The sequence below is a fragment of the Pleurodeles waltl genome, chromosome 6 (assembly GCF_031143425.1).
Source record: "Pleurodeles waltl isolate 20211129_DDA chromosome 6, aPleWal1.hap1.20221129, whole genome shotgun sequence".
NCBI lineage: Eukaryota > Metazoa > Chordata > Amphibia > Caudata > Salamandridae > Pleurodeles > Pleurodeles waltl.
The window spans coordinates 1678170283-1678192664 of record NC_090445.1 but is presented as its reverse complement, the minus strand read 5'-3'; the positions used below and the strand labels follow the sequence as shown (position 1 = coordinate 1678192664).

General features: G+C 48.4%; 1 protein-coding gene across 2 annotated transcripts in view; it reads left to right on the top strand.

Annotated features, from left to right (window-relative positions):
* The window catches only part of SLC2A6 (solute carrier family 2 member 6), a 198331-nt gene that overhangs the window by 104292 nt on the left and 71657 nt on the right, over positions 1-22382 (top strand). The window contains exon 10 of one of the 2 annotated variants that reach the window (XM_069241706.1): positions 8163-11955. The exons of the other annotated variant lie outside the window; for it this stretch is intronic. Within the exon in view, the coding sequence (XP_069097807.1) occupies positions 8163-8318 (156 nt within the window). The 3' untranslated portion in view covers positions 8319-11955. Of the gene's footprint in view, positions 1-8162; positions 11956-22382 lie in introns of those variants that run through there. 2 annotated transcript variants of the gene reach the window in all.

The window sequence follows — 22382 nt, the reverse complement described above, 5'->3', positions numbered from 1 at the left end:
AAGAAAGCAAGAAAGCTGCAAGCACAGATTTTCAACTTTGTGTGGTATTCATGCGTGACACAAGGAAGCCCTTTGTGAAAGCGATCAGGTGCATAGACTGTGTACCATGTACATCTGTCTGTGCAGAAGGGTAAATTCTACGACTTACCTAAAGTCAGTTACTGCTTCCATATAGGCATTCAGAGCATGCAGAATTATCATGGAAGGAAAGAATATAGCCTCCGCCAGACTACAAGTTGCCCAGTGTTTCCGCACATGGGTTTACCAGGTAGAAGAACACCAGGCCTGGCCTCCCCATGACCCACTGTAACCCTAGGGGCATAGCACACATTGCAAGACCCTGCCCTGCCCCTGATGCACTCCACTGCAGCCCATGTCCCATACACTCAGATTTACCACCTCCTCAGAGCAGGTGGTAAATCTGAGGGAAACGTCCCTATAATCAGGGATAGACAGCGGAAATAGACCCGCTAATTGGGGGTCAGCTTGGTTATTCCCCATTCCGGAGACATTATTTTGACGAAGCGATACCACATGTAGCTTCAGTAATAAATCCATCCGAATCGTATTGAGGTCCAAAGTGTAATTATTTTTTGCAATTTATGGAAATGTAAACTTTGGTTTAAAAAACCATGGCGTTTGATTGAGAAAAAAAACCACGAGCTGTAGCTTTTGCTAAAAACTGCATGAAATCCACTGGTAGTTAAATAAAGCCTTCCCATAACAATATTGCCTTGAGCCTCCGACTTCGTGCATTCAGGCGATCAAGGCGCTGGAATTATGAGGCAATGCAAGAAAAAATTATGTGGCAGGGTTGAAACAGCAAATTATTTAGCATAGAAAGTCGTGTTCTGTAGCATACTATGTGATTAAATGTAAACTTCACTTTCTTTGATGTTATTATTGCACAGTTTTAATGTTTTGTTACACATTTATAGAAAAGACATAAGAACTAAGAAAATACACAAGATTCTTAAGAAAGAAAACTGACCGTTCACTAGGCACTATTCAACAATTTTTGGTCTATTAGGCATCGAAACAAAGGTGTATCTTGAATTAAGTTGGTCTTTTCTAAATCCCAGGGGTGAAACCATATTCCCTGATACTAGCACGACCTGGGTCAGGTACCCACATTTTCATTGCCTAAACAAGGCAATCAGCAGGTGAAAGATAAACAGTTAACGTTTAGTACGTTTTCGGAGCTGAGTTTTGTATGACATATGGAGCATGTTTAGTGACTTGGGATCTTTTTGCCCGAAAACATTGTTTTTTTATTAAATCTGCAAAATCTGTCGTGAGTTAACAATCTAATGGCAGTATCGACAAGATGGGATTTTGATTTTATTAGTCATAAAAACACAAAGTTCAGTTCAAGAAACAAAGTATTTACCCTTTTAACCCCTTAGCTGCTGGGCCTTTTCCCCCCCAGTGCTGAGCCCTTTTTTGGCTATTTGGGGTAGTTCGCGCTTAGGGCTTCATAACTTTTTGTCCACATAAGCTAACCACGCCAAATTTGCGTCCTTTTTTTCCAACATCCTAGGGATTCTAATGGTACCCAGAGTTTGTGGTTTACCCTGGAGGAGACCAAGAAAATAGCCAAAACACAGTGAAAATTTAGTTTTTTCCAAAAAAATGGGAAAAAGGGCCGCCGAAGAAGGCTTGTGGTTTTTTCCCTGAAAATGCCATCAACAAAGGGTTTCTGGTGCTGAAATCACTATCTCCCCACCTTTCAGGAACGGGCAGACTTGAATCAGAAAACCACATTTTCCAACACAAATTTGGCATTTTACTGGGACATACCCCATTTTTACTATTTTTGGTGCTTTCAACCTCCTTCCAGTTAGTGACAGGAATGGGTGTGAAACCAATGCTGGATCCCGGAAAGCTAAACATTTCTGAAAACTAGACAAAATTCTGAATTCAGCAAGGGGTCATTTGTGTAGATCCTACAAGGTTTTCCTACAGAAAATAACAGCTGAAATAAAAAAATATTGAAATTGAGCTGAAAACAACAGCCATTTTTCTTTATGTTTTACTCTGTAACTTTTTCCTGCGATGTCAGATTTCTGAAAGCAATATACCGTTTTGTCTGCTGGACTCTTCTGGTTGCGGGGATATAAAGGGCTTATAGGTTCATCAAGAACCCTAGGTACCCAGAGCCAATAAATGAGGTGCACCCTGCAGTTGGTTTTCATTCTATACTGGGTATACAGCAATTCATTTGCTGAAATATGAGGAGTGAAAAAGAGGTATCAAGAAAACCTTTGCATTTCCAAAATGGGATCAAGATAAGGTTTTGAGGAGCAGTGGTTATTTGCACATCTTTGAATTCCGAGGTGCCCATACTAGCATGTGAATTGCAGGGCATTTCTCAAATAGACGTCTTTTTTACACACTCTCTTATATTTGGAAGGAAAAAATGTAGAGAAAGATAAGGGGCAATAACACTTGTTTGCTATTCTATGTTCCCCCAAGTCTCCCGAAAAAAATGATACCTCACTTGTGTGGGTAGGCCTAGCGCCCGCGACAGGAAATGCCCCAAAACACAACGTGGACACATCCCATTTTTTCACAAAATACAGAGCTGTTTTTTTGCAAAGTGCCTACCTGTGGATTATGGCCTCTAGCTCAGCCGGCACATAGGGAAACCTACCAAACCTGTACATTTTTGAAAACTAGAGACCTAGGGGAATCCAAGATGGGGTGACTCGCGGGGCTCTGACCAGGTTCTGTTACCCAGAATCCTTTGCAAACCTCAAAAAGTGGCTAAAAAAACAAGTTTTCCTCACATTTCGGTGACAGAAAGTTCTGGAATCTGAGAGGAGCCTCAAATTTCCTTCCACCCAGCATCCCCCCAAGTCTCCCGATAAAAATGATACCTCACTTGTGTGGGTAGGCCTAGCGCCCGCGACAGGAAGTGCCCCAAAACACAACGTGGACACATCACAGAAAACAGAGCTGTTTTTTGCAAAGTGCCTACCTGTAGATTTTGGCCTCTAGCTCAGCCGGCACCTAGGGAAACCTACCAAACCTGTACATTTTTGAAAACTAGAGACCTAGGGGAATCCAAGATGGGGTGACTCGCGGGGCTCTGACCAGGTTCTGTTACCCAGAATCCTTTGCAAACCACAAAAAGTGGCTAAAAAAACAAGTTTTCCTCACATTTCGGTGACAGAAAGTTCTGGAATCGGAGAGGAGCCTCAAATTTCCTTCCACCCAGCGTCCCCCCAAGTCTCCCGATAAAAATGATACCTCACTTGTGTGGGTAGGCCTAGCGCCCGCAACAGGAAATGCCCCAAAACACAACGTGGACACATCACAGAAAACAGAGCTGTTTTTTGCAAAGTGCCTACCTGTAGATTTTGGCCTCTAGCTCAGCCGGCACCTAGGGAAACCTACCAAACCTGTACATTTTTGAAAACTAGAGACCTAGGGGAATCCAAGATGGGGTGACTCGCGGGGCTCTGACCAGGTTCTGTTACCCAGAATCCTTTGCAAACCTCAAAAAGTGGCTAAAAAAACAAGTTTTCCTCACATTTCGGTGACAGAAAGTTCTGGAATCGGAGAGGAGCCTCAAATTTCCTTCCACCCAGCGTCCCCCCAAGTCTCCCGATAAAAATGATACCTCACTTGTGTGGGTAGGCCTAGCGCCCGCGACAGGAAATGCCCCAAAACACAACGTGGACACATCACAGAAAACAGAGCTGTTTTTTGCAAAGTGCCTACCTGTAGATTTTGGCCTCTAGCTCAGCCGGCACCTAGGGAAACCTACCAAACCTGTACATTTTTGAAAACTAGAGACCTAGGGGAATCCAAGATGGGGTGACTCGCGGGGCTCTGACCAGGTTCTGTTACCCAGAATCCTTTGCAAACCTCAAAAAGTGGCTAAAAAAACAAGTTTTCCTCACATTTCGGTGACAGAAAGTTCTGGAATCGGAGAGGAGCCTCAAATTTCCTTCCACGCAGCGTCCCCCCAAGTCTCCCGATAAAAATGATACCTCACTTGTGTGGGTAGGCCTAGCGCACGCGACAGGAAATGCCCCAAAACACAACGTGGACACATCACAGAAAACAGAGCTGTTTTTTGCAAAGTGCCTACCTGTAGATTTTGGCCTCTAGCTCAGCCGGCACCTAGGGAAACCTACCAAACCTGTACATTTCTGAAAACTAGAGACCTAGGGGAATCCAAGATGGGGTGACTCGCGGGGCTCGGACCAGGTTCTGTTACCCAGAATCCTTTGCAAACCTCAAAAAGTGGCTAAAAAAACAAGTTTTCCTCACATTTCGGTGACAGAAAGTTCTGGAATCGGAGAGGAGCCTCAAATTTCCTTCCACCCAGCGTCCCCCCAAGTCTCCCGATAAAAATGATACCTCACTTGTGTGGGTAGGCCTAGCGCCCGCGACAGGAAATGCCCCAAAACACAACGTGGACACATCACAGAAAACAGAGCTGTTTTTTGCAAAGTGCCTACCTGTAGATTTTGGCCTCTAGCTCAGCCGGCACCTAGGGAAACCTACCAAACCTGTGCATTTCTGAAAACTAGAGACCTAGGGGAATCCAAGGAGGGGTGACTTGCGGGGCTCGGACCAGGTTCTGTTACCCAGAATCCTTTGCAAACCTCAAAAAGTGGCTAAAAAAACAAGTTTTCCTCACATTTCGGTGACAGAAAGTTCTGGAATCTGAGAGGAGCCACAAATTTCCTTCCACCCAGCGTTCCCCCAAGCCTCCCGATAAAAATGATACCTCACTTGTGTGGTTAGGCCTGGTGCCTGCGACAGGAATAGATCACACAACGGTCAATGTTGGTCCTTAAGTGAGGCAGCTGTTGACCCTGGGGTGATCCATTCCTGACACAGACACTAGGTGTAGGCACTCAAGTGGGGTAGTGTTTTTATCAGGACAGGTGAGGAGTCACTGGGTGGTAGGAATATTGTGGATCCCAGCATATTCCTGTAGTTTGTGTGACAGAAATGCGAGAAACATTTAGTTTTTTTTCAACATTTCAGCTTTGCAGGGTATTCTGGGTAAGAAAACTTTGGGGAAGCCACACAAGTCACACCTCTGTGGACTCCCCCGAATGTCTAGTTTCCAGAAATGTTTGGGTTTAGTGTGTTTCTCTATATGGCCGCCGAATCCAGGACCAAAAACACAGGTGCCTGCCTTACAAAACCAGTTTGTTTTGCCATGGATAATTTTGATGTCTCCACAATATGATTTGGGTGGTGGAATTTGGGGCTGAACTAAATTGGGGAGTTCCCAAGAGAGCACTCTCTCTCTGCTTGCCGCCACATTCACCTGCTCTCTGGGTTGACCTAACCCACTATTACCCAGTTGCACAAACAGCTTGCGAAGGGACAGCAGGACTGTCCTCATCACCTCCCTCATAATGTACTGGAAGAGGAGTTATCGAATGGGACTCCTCTGACTGAAAAATCACTCCCAGAGTCTGCGCCATTGTCCTATCCCTCAGATGCTGTCTCAGTATCTGATGTCTCAGTCTCTGATCCTATGTCAGAGCGGTCCTCTATAACCCGAGTGTAGGCAGCAGTCATCCATCAAGATGCCATCTCTGCTATTGGCTAAACTGTTGCTCTAAAACACTAGCCTACGTAGACAGTCACAAAATCGATGGTGTGTGAGATACGTGCAACAGTAGAGGCCACCTTACCTGCGCTTCTTCCCTCAATCAGCACGTACTTTCAAGACACTCAAAAAACACCTTGTCACATACCATTCGTCACAGTCTTTAGCACCTCCTGCGCCCAGTCCAACAATCATTATTGGTGCTCCCACTCCCTCCTCCTCGGATTCCCTCATTACCACCCAGCAAAAGTGCCCTTCATCGCTCCATAGACTTTGCTAATGTACTCAGCTATTTACATAAAATACAGATTTGCTCTTTGCAGTAGGCATATAAACCTTCTGCGCTTCTTTATGGCACTAAAACTGCCACTAGACAAGTCGGACCCTTTTCCCCCCAGGGAAACCACACACATATTGACAAAAGTGATATATATATGACAGCCAATCACCTGAAACTCAACTCAAGCAAAACCAAAATAATCCTCTTTGGCCCACACAAAAACACCTGGGACCCCTCATGGTGGCCCACCACGCTAGGCCCTGCACCCACCCCCGCCAAACACGCACGCAACCTCAGCATCATCCTAGACTCCTCCCTCTCGATGACCCAACAAATCAACGCTCTCACCTCCTCATGCTTCAACACACTCCGTATACTGAAAAACATTCAAATGGATCCCCACAGAGACCAGAAAAACTGTCACTCACGCACACATCAGCAGCAGGCTTGATTACGGAAACGCCCTCTACGCCGGCACCACTCTAAAACTCAAGCGCAAACTACACGCATCTAGAACTCAGCAGCACGACTCATCCTCGACCTCCGCCGACACGAACACATCTCTCCACACCTCAAATCCCTCCACTGGCTCCCCATTGACAAAAGGATCACCTTCAAGATCCTCATCCTCGCACACAAATCACTCCACAACACAGGCCCTGCCTACCTTAACGAGAGTCACCTTCCACACCCCCACACGAAACGTCCGCTCAGCTGACCTCTCTCTCGCCTCTGTCCCCCGCATCAAACACACCACCACCGGGGGCAGATCCTTCTCCTACCTTGCACCCAAAACCTGGAACGCCCTCACAACCCACCTTCGCAAGACCCAAAACCTACTTCTTTTCAGGAAGGGCCTCAAAACCTGGCTTTTCGAACAGTGAACCTCCCAGCCCCTTTCCCTCCCCCCGCCCCCCCCCAAGCGCCTTGAGACCCTCACAGGTGAGTAGCACACTTTATAAATCTCTTTGGGATATATAGATCTACCTCTATATATATATATATATCTATGTACATAGATATATCTATAGATATATCCATGTACATAGATATATCTATCTACATAGATATATAAATATAGATCTATATATAGATCTATTTTTTTTAGTTGTTGTATAGTTTCCTTGGGGGCCAAAATGGCCCCCAGGGAAACCCTACAACATCTAAAAAAAAAATTGCCCCCACAGGGGGTCACCCTGCCGACGGGCGACCCCCTGTCATTTTTTATTTTTTTTTCATTATTTAAAAAAAAAAAAAAAAAACAATCCCCTGGGGGGGGGGGGGGCGCGAATGCGCCCCCCCCCCCAGGGGGCACCTATCTTTTTTTATTTTTATTAATTATGCCCCCGGGGGGGGGCGGCCCGTTTTCAGAGGGGGCCGCCCCCCCAAAGTGAAATCCCTGGCATCTAGTGGTGTTTCCTGGCCCCCGATCGCAGCTGTGCTGCGATCGGGGGCCAGGAAACACTTTGAGAAGGCCTCGTAAGAAAGGGGAGACTCTCCCCCTTTCTTACGAGGCCTTCTCAAACTGTTTCTGGCCCCCGATCGCAGCACAGCTGCGATCGGGGGCCAGAAACAGTTTGAGAAGGCCTCGTAAGAAAGGGGAGAGTCTCCCCTTTCTTACGAGGCCTTTTCAAAGTGTTTCCTGGCCCCCCGATCGCAGCTGTGCTGCGATCGGGGGGCCAGGAAACCTGAAAGTGTTTCCTGGCCCCCGATCGCAGCACAGCTGCGACCGGGGGGCCAGGAAACACTTTCAGGAAGGCCTCGTAAGAAAGGGGAGACACTCCCCTTTCTTACGAGGCCTTCCCGAACGTGAGAAAGGCCGTTTTCCCCATCAAAGCAGGAAGCGGCCGCAAGGCTGCTTCCTGCTTTGATGGGGAAAACACCTTTGCAACGTCAGCGCGCCGCGAGGCGCGCTGACGTCACGAAGGGGCGGGTGGGGGGGCGGGGGGAGACACGGAAGCTTCCGTGTCTCCCGGGGGGGGGTTTAAAAAAAAAATAAAATCCTCGGGTGCAACGCACCCGAGGATTTATTGATACCCTTCCTGGTGTCGGCCACTGGTCGTGACCCGCACCAGGGAGGGTGTGAGGGCGTCGGCCAGTGGCCGACGCCCGCACCTATCAGGTTAAGGATATAGTGCAGGTAAAAACACGGGATGGCTTTGGTAAATAATTTAAACTTTATAGAAAATAATAAAATGATAAAAGTGCATTCACTTTTGTGCCACATTTGTCTCATGCGATAGAATCTTCTTCCTGCCTTGAGACATTTGCTCATGCCTCCTGCGCTTTGTGTTTCAGGAGGCGTTTGGCCTTGAGGTGCCTTTCTTTTTCTTTGCCGTCGTCTGCACAGTGAACCTCATTTTCACGGGCTGTTGTGTTCCCGAGACCAAAGGCCGCACCCTGGAGCAGATCGAGTCTTACTTCAGGACCGGAAGAAGGTCCTTCATCAATTGACCACCGCCACCCTCCCCGGAGGTGGGCTCGCTGGCTGCCTCGCAGGCCAGGTTTGGGGGTGACTGGTGGCAGATGCATCTGAGTCCTGAGGTGCAGGGAGAGAGTCTCCCCATAACAGGTGGGATGGAAGGACCAAAGCCACCTTGTTTCAAACCTGTGACATTTGTAGCTGTTGGTGAATTTGGTCCTTATCTTCACAGTGGGTAATCTTAAGCTCTTGCGCTAAGTCACAATAGAACAACTGGGTGCACACATCTGCTCAAGATCTGAACCCCAAGAAGATGTTTGATGCTGGCTAGCTTGTGCGTTACCATGATCTTGCATCCTGGAAGCATGGACTAACAACACCTTCTGCTTACACCAAAAAACCTACCTGTGGCGCCAATGGACCTTCAGTGGCGATGGACTCAGCAAATACTCTGCCACGTGATGACAAAGGTTCAATGAGTGCGACCCCGAAAAGCTACACAAGACATTGATGTTGGGGTTGAGTGTTACAATTGCAAAGACAGTGGCCAGTATCATCAAATTACAATGCTTCAGAAAAATTGCACCAAAAACTGAGAGAATGCTGACATGGGTAGCTGAGTTTGTCTACTTCATACACAAAAGGGATGAGGGGCTGCAAACCAAGCACACCCCACATTGCATCCAATCAGGCAGTTTGCATGCCGGGGGCTTTGCCCACATGCCTCCAGTGGCATGGACTGCAAATCAGCATAAACGAACTCTATTGTTAGTACTCAACTGTGTATCATTGTGTTGCAACTGTGTGTTGTGTAACCTTTCATGCAGTAAAACGAACTGCCTTGCTAAAATTGCAGTAGTGGTTTTATTTTTCTGGTACAACCAGCAAGATCTCACCCTGAAGAAGGAGGATAAGTGATTTGAAAGTAATCCTATTCCTCTTATTAAGTGGTATATACCTGGTAGGCCTCTCCGCTCAGCTGACCTGAAGTTAGCTCATGTCTCTAGGACCAAGAAAGTGAAATGGGGGGCCCGAGCTTTTTCTGCAGCTGCAAATTATGGAACGCCCTACCTTTGAAAACTAGGAACATCCCTTCTCTTCAGTGTTTTCGTAAACAATTGAAAACCTGGTTATTTCGAGTTTAACTTAGACGGATTGTAGTCATCATGGTCTCATTTCGTCTTACAGCGCTTTGATACCTCTGGTCGAAATGCGCTCTATCAAATACTAGTTAAATAAATAAATATAAATAAATAAATAAATAAAATAATCCACTGTGCTATATGGGGAGTTTATATGGCGATCCAATGAAAGGTGATGCAGCTAAAACACAGAAAAAAGTTTCGACATTTGCTGCTGTGTCGGAGCACAATTGCCCAAGATAGATGCACTTTAACAACTTGGCTGCCTGTAGCTTCTCAACTGTTTCAAAAGAAGAAGAAGAGAGCTGGATGAAAGTCATAAGTCTATTGTGCTTCACAGGGGGTTCAAGACATCAACGGGCAGAGGTACCAATATCTCATGCAAAGCAGGAACCCAACATGTTGTGCTGCATTAAGTGAGAGAGAGAGAGGAGGACAGAACCATATCTATTTTGGAATGGCACAGCTGCTGTACTCCAAGGCACTGGTCCACAATGTAGATGCCTTGCAAAGGTGTCTGTGTGAGATCAGCATAGGTTTTGTACTGGAAGGGCATCTTTAGACTACTAATACTATGCTGAGATTTTCTTTAATAATTTCGCCCTTTGTATATTTGCTGCACAGTAAAGCAAACGTAAAGTTAGAAAAGTTTGGAGGAAAGAAATGCTTTTTCCTTATTTATGACTACGCGATGTACTTTTTTAGTGATACACTCTATCTACAAATGTTAGTAGGTAGTGCTTTGTGGGTGGTTCGATGGGAACACCCAAGTACACCCCATGGCACGCTGTCCTGACGGAAAGTAGCACAAAGTATCATATAGCGCTACTTTGCCTTACTTTTAGACAATTTTCCAATACAAAATGGGCTTTGAGCTGGGTTGCGTCACTTTTTTTTTTTTGTATATGTTTATTGAGAAGTACATGTCAATATACAAACTGTGTTAAATAGAGAAACAATACATCAAATTATGGCCATATATGAAAAATATTATGAAATATTAACTTCTCAGATTTCTAAACACACAAAAAAACAAAAAAACATTATACATATATCAATAAATGCAATATATGAGATTATTTATAAGGCATCCAACTGTGCATTAACTCTTAGAAGTAGACCTATAACAGAAGATCTGGAAAGAAAGAATTATGCAATATTTATTAAACCATATATTATAGGTTGTTAGAAGACAGTGTTGAATTGGTGAACAGTAAGTCCTACTTAAAATAACAGTGTTAATGGGTGAGATGTCAATTGTCTTAATAACAGCATGACTCAAAACAATAATAAAAATGTCTTAATAAAAATAGGAGACAAAGAATGAGAAAATGTTTACGTGTGGATATTAATAGAATATGTATTAGCTAGAAAGGGTTTCCAAATTTGGATGAAAATCCCAACATTATCTTGCAATCTGTAAATCAGCTTTTCATATGATGCCATGTTATACATTTCAATAAGCCATTCATCATGTGTAGGACGTTGTGGTGTTCTCCAATGTCGTAATATACACATTTTTGTTACAGTGAGTGCAATAGCAATCAATCGTCTTGTATGGTTTGTTAGATTTGGGAGATCAGTAACATCATGTAATATAACAAATTTTTCTGTTAAAGGAATGGGCACATGTATAGCTCTGTGTATAGAGGAAGTTATAGAAGACCAGTATTCCGTCAAAACTGGACATTGAAAGAAAAATGTGTAGGATATCACAGTCCTCATGAGGACACCTCCAACAGGTAGAATGGTGTAGTAAACCTGCTGCCTTGAGTTTTTGTGGTGACCAGTACCAATTATGAAGAATTTTGAAAAAAGTAAATTTCATTCTTGCCTCTCTGATTCCTTTATCCATGTTCATAACAACATCCGTCCAGTCCTAATTGAAATACGCTACATTAAGTAATCCTTGCCTTTTGACGTGGAGTTGAGCTAGTAATGGTGATGAATGTAGTTTATGCACAATGAGATTATAAAATCCAGAGACCGCTCCTTTCAGTTTCCCCCAAGTTTTTAAGTATTGTACGACTGGGGAATCCTCAGGTATCCACGGAAATGGTCTTAGTCTACTAAGTAGAGCTTGTTTCAATTGTAAGTATTTCCCCTTTTGAGAGCTAGGGTGTTGAAACTCTATCTGAAGCATCGTAAAGGTTTTAAGCTCGCCTTCTAAAGTGAATAAATGATCCAGCATTAGAATACCTGCTCTCTCCCATGTATCCCAGGAAATTGTTTGTTTCCCTATTCTAATATCAGCGTTATGCCATATGGGAGCCTTATTATGTAGCCTCGGATTACTCTTAAAGAGTTTGTGGGAGTGTATCCAAATCTTAAGCATAGACTGAATAATAGGGTTAGAACTTTGTAAAGCAGGCGATTTATGAATATAAAACATTTGCAAACCTGAAGATACCTGTAAAGATTGCTTTTCAATAAGAACCCATAGTGGGGGGTCATCCTGTATTGGCCAAAGATAAGCCAATTGAGATAAATGGAGGGCTGTATAGTAATGTTCAACGCATGGTAAACTAAGGCCACCAGATCGCCTCTGAGCAATCAGTTTGGAGATTTTGAGTCTAGGTCTCAGAGATCCCCAAATAAAGGTTTTAATACCTTTGTGAATGTCTCGCAGTATTGATATTTTAACTGTCAAAGGTAACATACCTAAAACATATGTGAAACGAGGCACTATAATCAATTTCACTACCTGGACTCTACCCCAAAAGGACAGGTTAAGATCGGACCATTTTTCATATTCTGACTTCGTTTTAGCAAAGAGTGGATCTAAGTTATCTTGAATCATACGTTCTAAACCAGTGTTGATATAAATACCTAGATACTTCAGGCGATCCGCTTTCCATTGAAAATTGTAGCCTAAGATAGCTGCTTTTGTTGTGCCCCGGGATAATGGGAGAGCTTCAGTCTTCGTCCAATTGACTTTGTATCCAGAAATGTTTGAGAAGCGAGAAATAGTAGACATGAGTGCCGAGAGTGAAGTAGGTAGATCTGTAATTGTGAGTAATATGTCTCCGCGTATAGAAGTAGTTTTGAGATGCCTGCTGGTGTAGGAATGCCTGCTATTTGTGAACACTGTCTTATTGCTGCAGCCAGTGGTTCAAGTGCAAGAAGAAATCAGAGGGGCGATAAAGGGCAACCCTGGCGGTTACCTCTTTGCACTAAAAAGGTTTTTGAAAGGAAACCCCCACAATTCACTTGTGCAGATGGTGTCTTGTATAACCATTTAACCTTAGAGATAAAATCATCACCTAATCCCAACCTATGCAATGTACGGAACATATAGCTCCATTCAATGCGGTCAAAGGCCTTCTCGGCATCTAAGAATAATGCTACTCTGTCTTCTCCAGCATCCTTGGAAAACCAAAGTATGTGAGCCAAAGTGCGGAGATGGCTACGAGAGTTTCTGCCTGGCATGAATCCAACTTGAGAATTATGTATGAGTTTAGAGATAACTTGTTTGAGTCTTTTGGCAAGAATGGTGGCTAATAGCTTTGAATCTGTATTAAGAAGAGAAATCGGACGATAGTTACTGCAGTATAATGGATCTTTATCAGGTTTGGGAAGGACAGTTATGATAGCTTTATTTGAGAGTGAGGAGAGACTACCAGTTTCCTCTGCTTCTTTATAAACCTCATAAAGGGCATCTATTTCTTCTGGATTTACCCAACGGTAAAATTCCCCAGGAAAACCATCTTCTCCTGGTGCTTTATTGTATGGGAGACTGGAGATTGCTTGCGCAATTTCATCCTTTGTTTTTTCGCAAGTCAGTATGAGCCGGTCCTGTTCATTGAGACAGGGGAGTGTTATTTTATCAAAGAATTCCTGTTCTTTGAGGAGGTCATCATCAACTTCTGAACTATATAACTTGGTATAATAATCTGCAAACATATTAGCTATTGCTTGAGTCTCAGTTATTAGTTTACCCTCAGGGTTATATATAGCTGTCATAGCTTCTTGCTGTTTTAATCGTGCCGCTAGTAAACGGCCTGCTTTTTCTCCTTGTTCATAATTGTGAGCCTTAAGTCTATATAGCATATATTCTGCTTTGGAAGTATATAGGGGGTCATTACAACATTGTCGGTAAAAGCCGCTTACCGCCATGCAGAAGACCGCCAATACACCGCCGCGACTGCGGAAATCCGCCACAGCTATTATGACCCACATCTCGGAATCCGCCGAAATTCAGACACCCACACAAGTCCGCCACACCAAAGGACAGTGATAAACTGGCGAAAACAAATCCTCCACCGCACGCCAACAGAAACACGCCCATGCTATCACGACCCACGAATCCACGCGGCGGTCTTTCAACCACGGTATTCCATTAGCGGTACACACCGCCGCGCTCAAAACACACACACATCTCCAAAACACCACCACATTGGCCAATTTGAATTACACACACCTGATACACATACAAACACCACTCCCACACACCCAATACAATATAAAACACACACCCACATCACCCACAAACCCCTACGACCAAAAATTATTGATGAAGGCGAGAGAGAGAGCACAGCATAGACAACCCCACCACACAGAGGCACACAACACCATCACCCACACAACATCCATGCACAAAACACCACACACCACTACACATCACCACACTCATCACCACATACACCACCCCACACATTACCTACACCACCCCATGGCACGGCAAAGACACCCCAGGTTCTCCAAAGAGGAGCTCAGGGTAATGGTGGAGGAAATCGTACGGGTAGAGCCACAGCAATTTGGAGCACAGCTGCAGCACACCTCCATAGCTAGGAAGATGGAGCTATGGCGAAGAATAGTCGACAGGGTCAACGCAGTGGGACAGCACCCAAGAAATCGGGAGGACATCAGGAAGAGGTGGAACGACCCACGGGGGAAGGTGCGTTCCGTGGTCTCCAGGCACAATATCGCGGTACGGCGGACCCCCACCTCCTCCCCCACAAGTAACAACATGGGAGGAGCATGTCTTGACCATTATGCATCCTGAGGGCCTCGGAGGAGTCGGTGGAGGAATGGACACTGGTAAGTCAAATCTTAACTATCATATCCCCCACCCTACCTGCATGCTATCACACACCCCCACCCTCGCCCCCTCCCCTATCACTCCAACTCCTCACTAATGTACTAATAACACAAACCACCCATCCCAACATCAAGCCCTGCATGACACAACTAAGCATGGACACCCCTCACTAAAGCATGCCCACTGCACATACCAATAACACCCCCCCAACCATCATCACACAAGCCCCCACACAGGAATACTAGCACTGGGGTACACGCTCACCCACCCATTGCACACTATGACACACACAGATGCAATAATCATGCTTTTAAACCCCTGCAGGACCACTACCTAACGTCACCAGACAGGAGGGTCCAGACATCTCTACCCCACCCACAGAAGAGGCCCACAGTTTTGACAGCAGCTCTGTTCAACTGGGTCCAGATGACCAGCCCGGACCATCGTGGGCCTCGGGACAGTCGGTTCCCCTCACACAGGCACAGCCCAACACAGACCTTCCACCCTCTGGAAACACCAGCACAGCACCCACCCAGCGGGCCCATACCTCCGTCCTCAGGACACGTCAATCAGCTGTGTGTCCACCACTACAGGGAATCCAGGATAACCCACCACCCCAACAACAACAGGGACCTGGGGGCAGTGGTAGTGGGCACACAGTCCAGGGGACGGAGGCCCAGGAACACAGGGGAACTGGGAGGGCTGCTGTGCGACAGGGGGCAGACAGGCCAAGGGAACCCACTCTCCACGAGGCCCTCTCCTCCATCATGGGAGCATACCACCACTCCCAGGAGACGATGGCTACGGTCCTGGCCAAGTTTCAGGAGACCGAGCACCTGCAGCAGGAACAGTATTTGAGGTTCAGGGAGGATCTCAGAACCATCAGCTCCTCCCTGGGCACCATCGTAGGGGTGCTAAAGGACATACAGAACACCATGAGGGACACCGTGGCACTCCAAGGGGCCCCTGACACTAGCATGGACGATGAACTGCCCACCACCTCCGCCGGCGTTAGTGGACAGGACGCCCCACCACAGGACCACCACACCAGCACCCCACCCTCTTCAGACGGAGAACCACCCCGCAAGCGGTCCCTGAGATCCAGGAACAGGACAGAGCACGATGGCAAGACCCCTGCCAAGAAATGAGACCAGCCTGATTGTCATCCCACTGTCCCACTTTGTAACCCTGTCCATATTGGAACTGCCCCAGCTCCACTTCCTATGCCCATATGGGCAGTGCACCTGTGAGACTAATAGACTGGACTCTGCCATGGACATTCCTCCACCATCACCCATCACCGTTTTACCACCCCCTCCAATAATTGGCACTTCAATAAACACCCTTGAAGCACAAAACAATCTGGAGTCAGTCTGTGATTTAGAAAATGTGTATTAGCTATGACAGTGAAAAAATCCGTTCTCAAATGTAATGTCAACATACCTATGTCACACATCACAAGTCCATGAAGGATGCAAGCAGATGACACACGTTGGTAACAACACCTGTGAAACCGTAATGGAAATGTACAACTCAGTTACCAAATACTGCTTGAAATTGACAGACAGGATAAAGGTAGAAGTGTGAAAGTACTTGTAGTAGGCAAGAAAGTGTTCTCACCTGTGTGTCACTGGAAATATTGTTGGATGACTGAGTCCCTGTTGTCAATGTCTTCTTCCTCTGCTTCCTCCTCATCACTGTCCACAGGCTCCACAGCTGCCACAACAACATCATCTGGACCATCCTCCTGCAGACAAGGCACCTGGCGTCGCAAAGCAAGATTGTGAAGCATACAGCAGGCGATGATGATCTGGCACACCTTCCTTGGTGAGTAGAATAGGGAACCACCTGTCATATGGAGGCACCTGAACCTGGCCTTCAGGAGGCCAAAGGTGCGTTTCGCTCACCCTCCTAGTCCCCATGGGACCCCATGGGCCTCATTGTAGCGTTCCTCTGCCCTGGGATTCCTCACTAGGGTCAGTAGCCATGACAGGTTGGGGTAACCAGAGTCCCCTAATAGCCACACACGGTGCCTCTGGAGTTGACCCATCATATAAGGGATGCTGCTATTCCGCAGGATGTAGGCGTCATGCACAGAGCCAGGGAACATAGCATTTACCTGGGAGATGTACTGGTCTGCCTAACATATCATCTGTACATTCATCGAATGATAACTCTTCCGGTTCCTGTACACCTGTTCACTCCTGTGGGGGGGGGGGGGACCAGAGCTACATGGGTCCCATCAATGGCACCTATGATGTTAGGGATATGTCCCAGGGCATAGAAGTCACCTTTAACAGTAGCCAAATCCTCCACCTGAGGGAAAACGATGTAGCTCCTCATGTGTTTTAGCAGGGCAGACAACACTCTGGACAACACGTTGGAAAACATAGGCTGGGACATCCCTAATGCCATGGCCACTGATGTTTGAAATGACCCACTTGCAAGGAAATGAAGCACTGACAGCACCTGCACTTGAGGGGGGATTCCTGTGGGATGGCGGATTGCTGACATCAGGTCAGGCTCCAACTGGGTACACAGTTCCTGGAATGTAGCACGGTCAAACCTGTAGGTGATGATTAAATGTCGCTCCTCCATTGTCAACAGGTCCACCAGCGGTTGGTACACCGGAGGATTCCGCCATCTCCTCACATGTCCCAGCTGACGGTGCCTAGGAAGGACAACAGCGACCACAGAGTCAAGCAACTCAGAGGTATGTACCCACAGCTACACAGAACACGAAACATAATCCAAAAAGTTGTCTGTAAGTGTGTAGAGTCCAGGCCTAGGTATGTGTGACGCAGTTGAAAATGAAGCCATGTGGGCCCCTGAAATGGCGGCTGCCTGACTTCTAAACTGGGACAATGGGATGTGAGGTAACTGCGCTGGCGTTGTACACCATCGCGGTAGGCGATCGAAGACCGCTGCGCAATGCTGCATTGGTTAACATTGGACCCTATGGGTCCCAGGAGCCAATGACGAAGTGCGCCGGCGGTGATGATACGCACCACCGCGGACGTCACCATCGCGGACGTGACTGCCATTTTCTATCTGTTCAATCACTCGATACCTGATCTTCGACAGGACAGGACCTATACTGCAAGTGCTGCTGTGACCTCGGTCTGGAAGAGACAATGGCTCATGCGTTTGGGGAAAGGGGCCCTGCCTTCACTGCACAGGAGTTGGAGAAGCTCGTGAACGGGGTCCTCCCCCAGTACACGCTACTCTACGGTCCTCCAGACCAACAGGTGAGTACATAGGGTGCAAGTTGTATGGGCTATGTCTGGGTGGAGAGGGCTGGATGTAAGAAGGAAGGGGGCAGAGTTCTGCGTGCATGAGGGACTGTGAATGCATGTACCACATGGCAAGGGCAGGGATGTGGGCCACTCACTTCGACGGTGCAGTTGGTAATGACTTCTCTTATTCCCCTGTACATGTCATGTAGGTCAGCGCCCACCAGAAGAAGGATATTTGGTGTGCCATCACCAAGGACGACCGGGCCTGGGGGTCCACCAGAGACGGAGCACCCACTGCCGGAAAAGATGGGAGGACATTCGCCGCTGGAGCAAGAAGAGGGCGGAGGCTCAGCTGGGGATGGCCTCCCAACGTGGGAGGGGTGCCCGTCACACCATGACCCCCCTGATGTTCCGGATCCTGGCGGTGGCCTACCCTGAGTTGGATGGGCGCTTGAGGGCATCACATCACAGCAGACACAAGGGGGTGAGTACACTCTCATTCTGATGATTTTGCGCGCAGTGGAGGTGTCTGGGTGGGGGAGGAGGGCTATGGGTTTCCCTAGGCCAGGGCGAGTTCCGTAGGCTAGACCCCTCCGTAATGCAGGCCATGTGGCACTCCATCGCACCTCTGTAGAGTGCCAAGTACAGGTATACATGCCCCTGTGTCATCTATGTATGCTGATGTCCACCATAGCCATGTAGGCCATATCCCAGGAACTGCATCAGTACAGCCCAACAGCGCAGCGTAGTGCAGGGGGCTGCTGTGTCTGTATTGTCCGCCAACGGTAGCGGTAAGCCATGCACTCAACCTGTCTTTCTTCTGTCGTTCCCCCCCACCTTTTTGTGCTCTCCCTATTCTTTTGTGCATCAGCATCATCAGGCGGAGGTACAGTGGCAATGGAGCACGAGGGAGCTGCATCCCACATGGCCATGGAGGGCCACACCACAGACTCTGAATACACCAGTGGGACGGAGAGCGAGGGGAGCTTCACGGCGGTCACCGGATCAGCAACCAGCGACACGGACTCGTCCTCCGATGGGAGCCCCCTTGTGGTGGTGGCAAAATCTGTGCCCCCCACTTCTATAGGTACAGCCGCCACCCCCCCTACAAGCACCGCCCTCCCAGCAGCCCCTCAGCCTTCGCCCGTGCCCGCTCACCCAGGAGGGTGGGACTCACCTTCGCCCCAGGCACCTCAACCCCTGCCCCTGTCACCTCTGCTGCCCTCAGTGAGGAGGCCATTGACCTCCTCAGGTCACTCACTGTTGGGCAGTCTACCATTGTAAATGCCATCCAGGGTGTAGAAAGGGAGATGCAACACACTAATGCATTCCTGGAGGGCATTCATTCTGGTCAGGCTGCCCATCATCGAACCCTGCAATCTCTGACCTCAGCACTGATGGCAGCAATTGTCCCTCCAACTTCCTCCACCCAGACCCAATCCCCTGTACCCCAGCCTATCCCAAGCACACCATCAGACCAGCATGCACACACGTCAACACACAAGGGAAGCTCAGGCAAACATAAGCCCCACACATCCCACAGGCACTCACACAAGCATCACACACATACAGACACAGCAACATCCACTGCCTCCACTGTGTCCCCCTCCTCGTCGTCTCCCTCCTCCCTCCCAGTGTCGTCTACACTCTCACCTGCATGCACTACATCTACAGGCACTAGGACTCGCACCAGCACACCCACCACCACACCCCGCTCACCTGCACTCACCACCCCCACTCCCATTTACACGTCCCCTGTGTCCTCTCCCAGTGTGTCTGTGATGCCCCCTCCCAAAGTACACAAACACGGGCATACACACACCCAACATCCATCCACCTCACCACAGCCTCCAGCACATGCACCTGCACCCAAATCATCAAAAGTTACACCTCCTACAACACCTCCTCTTCCTCCACTCCCAGACCCCCTCCAGCTACCCGTACCAGTGTTCCTAAGAAACTGTTCCTGAGCAACCTTGAACTCTTTCCCACCACCCCCTCCCTCCAATTCATAGGTCCCGTACTAGTACCTCAGCCAGAAAATCTCCAGTACTAGTGGTGCCTGTTAGAGGTATGTGGAGTGCACCGGGCATCAGGGCAGCCAGTGTGACACGGAGCCAAAGCACTGCCAGTCCCCCCCCTGTGAAGCACCAGAAGTTGGGTAGGGGGAAGACTCCAGCCGGCAAAGCCGCTCACAAGGGTCCCGGGGGAGTGTCGACTCAGCTGTGACTCCTCCCAAGGTGGAGAAGGGGCAGAAGAAAGCGCCAAAGTCTGGGAGGAGCAGCACGGCGGAGAAGACCGCCATCATCCCCGCTGCACAGGAGGCCACCGCCAGCTCGATCGTCACTGGCCAGGAGACTACCGACAGAGTCAGTGCCCAGGAGGGCAGCCCCATCGTCACTGGCCAGGAGGCCACCGCCAGAGTCAGTGCCCAGGAGGGCAGTCCCTTCGTCAGTGGCCAGGAGGCCACCGCCAGAGTCAGTGCCCAGGAGGGCAGTCCCATCGTCACTGGCCAGGAGACCACCGCCAGAGTCAGTGCCCAGGAGGGCAGTCCCATCGTCATTGGCCAGGAGGCCACCGCCAGAGTCAGTGCCCAGGAGGGCCCCGGCTGCGACAGCCCCGCTGGGCAATGAGGGACCACCATGGCAAACACTGCTGCACAGGTCAGAGACAGCAAAGTCAAGCACCGCTGAACAGGGCAAAGACCGCCATGGCAAGCACCGCTGAACAGGTCAGAAACTGCAAAGTCAAGCACCACTGAACAGGGCAAGCACCGCTGAACAGGGCAAAGACCGCCATGGCAAGCACCGCTGAACAGGGCAAGCACCGCCAACTCAAGCACCGCTAGCCCATGTGCAGCAGGGGCAGTGACGGAACTGGGACCGTCACGGGGAGAGTGATGCACTCTGGGCACCAGTCCCCCTCCAGAACCAGTGGAGAACAGCATCCACTACCTCAGTCCTTCACAGGATGAAGCACTCTGGGCACCAGTCCCCCTCCAGAACCAGTGGAGAACAGCATCCACTACCTCAGTTCTTAACAGGATGAAGCACTCTGGCCACCAGTCCCCCTCCAGAACCAGTGGAGAACAGCATCCACTACCTCAGTCCTTAACAGGATGAAGCACTCTGGGCACCAGTCCGTCTCCAGAACCAGTGGAGAACAGCATCCACTACCTCAGGCCTTAACAGGATAAAGTACTCTGGCCACCAGTCCCCCTCCAGAACCAGTGGAGAACAGCATCCACTACCTCAGTGTAGGAAAGTACCATCTTGCCTGGCATTTTACCCCCATTTTTCACTGTATATATGTTGTTTTAGTTGTATGTGTCACTGGGACCCTGCCAGCCAGGGCCCCAGTGCTCATAAGTGTGCCCTGTATGTGTTACCTGTGTTATGACTAACTGTCTCACTGAGGCTCTGCTATTCAGAACCTCAGTGGTTATGCTCTCTCATTTCTTTCCAAATTGTCACTAACAGGCTAGTGACCAATTTCACCAATTCACATTGGCATACTGGAACACCCTTATAATTCCCTAGTATATGGTACTGAGGTACCCAGGGTATTGGGGTTCCAGGAGATCCCTATGGGCTGCAGCATTTCTTTTGCCGCCCATAGGGAGCTCTGACAATTCCTACACAGGCCTGCCACTGCAGCCTGAGTGAAATAATGCACACATTATTTCACAGCCATTTTCACTGCACTTAAGTAACTTATAAGTCACCCATATGTCTAACCTTTACTTAGTAAAGGTTGGGTGCTAAGTTACTTAGTGTGTGGGCACCCTGGCACTAGCCAAGGTGCTCCCACATGGTTCAGGGCAAATTCCCCGGACTTTGTGAGTGCGGGGACACCATTACACGCGTGCACTATACATAGGTCAATACCTATGTATAGCTTCACAATGGTAACTCCGAATATGGCCATGTAACATGTCTAAGATCATGGAATTGCCCCCTCTATGCCATCCTGGCATTGTTTGTACAATCCCATGATCCCACGGGTCTCTAGCACAGACCCGGGTACTGCCAAACTGCCTTTTCAAGGGTTTCACTGCAGCTGCTGCTGCTGCCAACCCCTCAGACAGGTTTCTGCCCTCCTGGGGTCCAGCCAGGCTTGGCCCAGGAAGGCAGAACAAAGGACTTCCTCAGAGAGAGGGTGTTACACCCTCTCCCTTTGGAAAAAGGTGTTAAGGCAGGGGAGGATTAGCCTCCCCAGCCTCTGGAAATGCTTTCATGGGCACAGATGGTGCCCATTTCTGCATAAGCCAGTCTACACCGGTTCAGGGACCCCTCAGCCCTGCTCTGGCGCGAAACTGGACAAAGGAAAGGGGAGTGACCACTCCCCTGACCTGCACCTCCACTGGGAGGTGCCCAGAGCTACTCCAGTGTGCTCCAGACCTCTGCCATCTTGGAAACAGAGGTGCTGCTGGCACACTGGACTGCTCTGAGTGGCCAGGGCCAGCAGGTGACATCAGAGACTCCTTCTGATAGGCTCCTTCAGGTGTTGCTAGCCTATCCTCTCTCCTAAGTAGTCAAACCCTCTTTTCTGGCTATTTAGGGTCTCTGCTTTGGGGAATTCCTTAGATAACGAATGCAAGAGCTCATCAGAGTTCCTCTGCATCTCTCTTCACCTTCTGCCAAGGAATCGACTGCTGACCGCGCTGGAAGCCTGCAA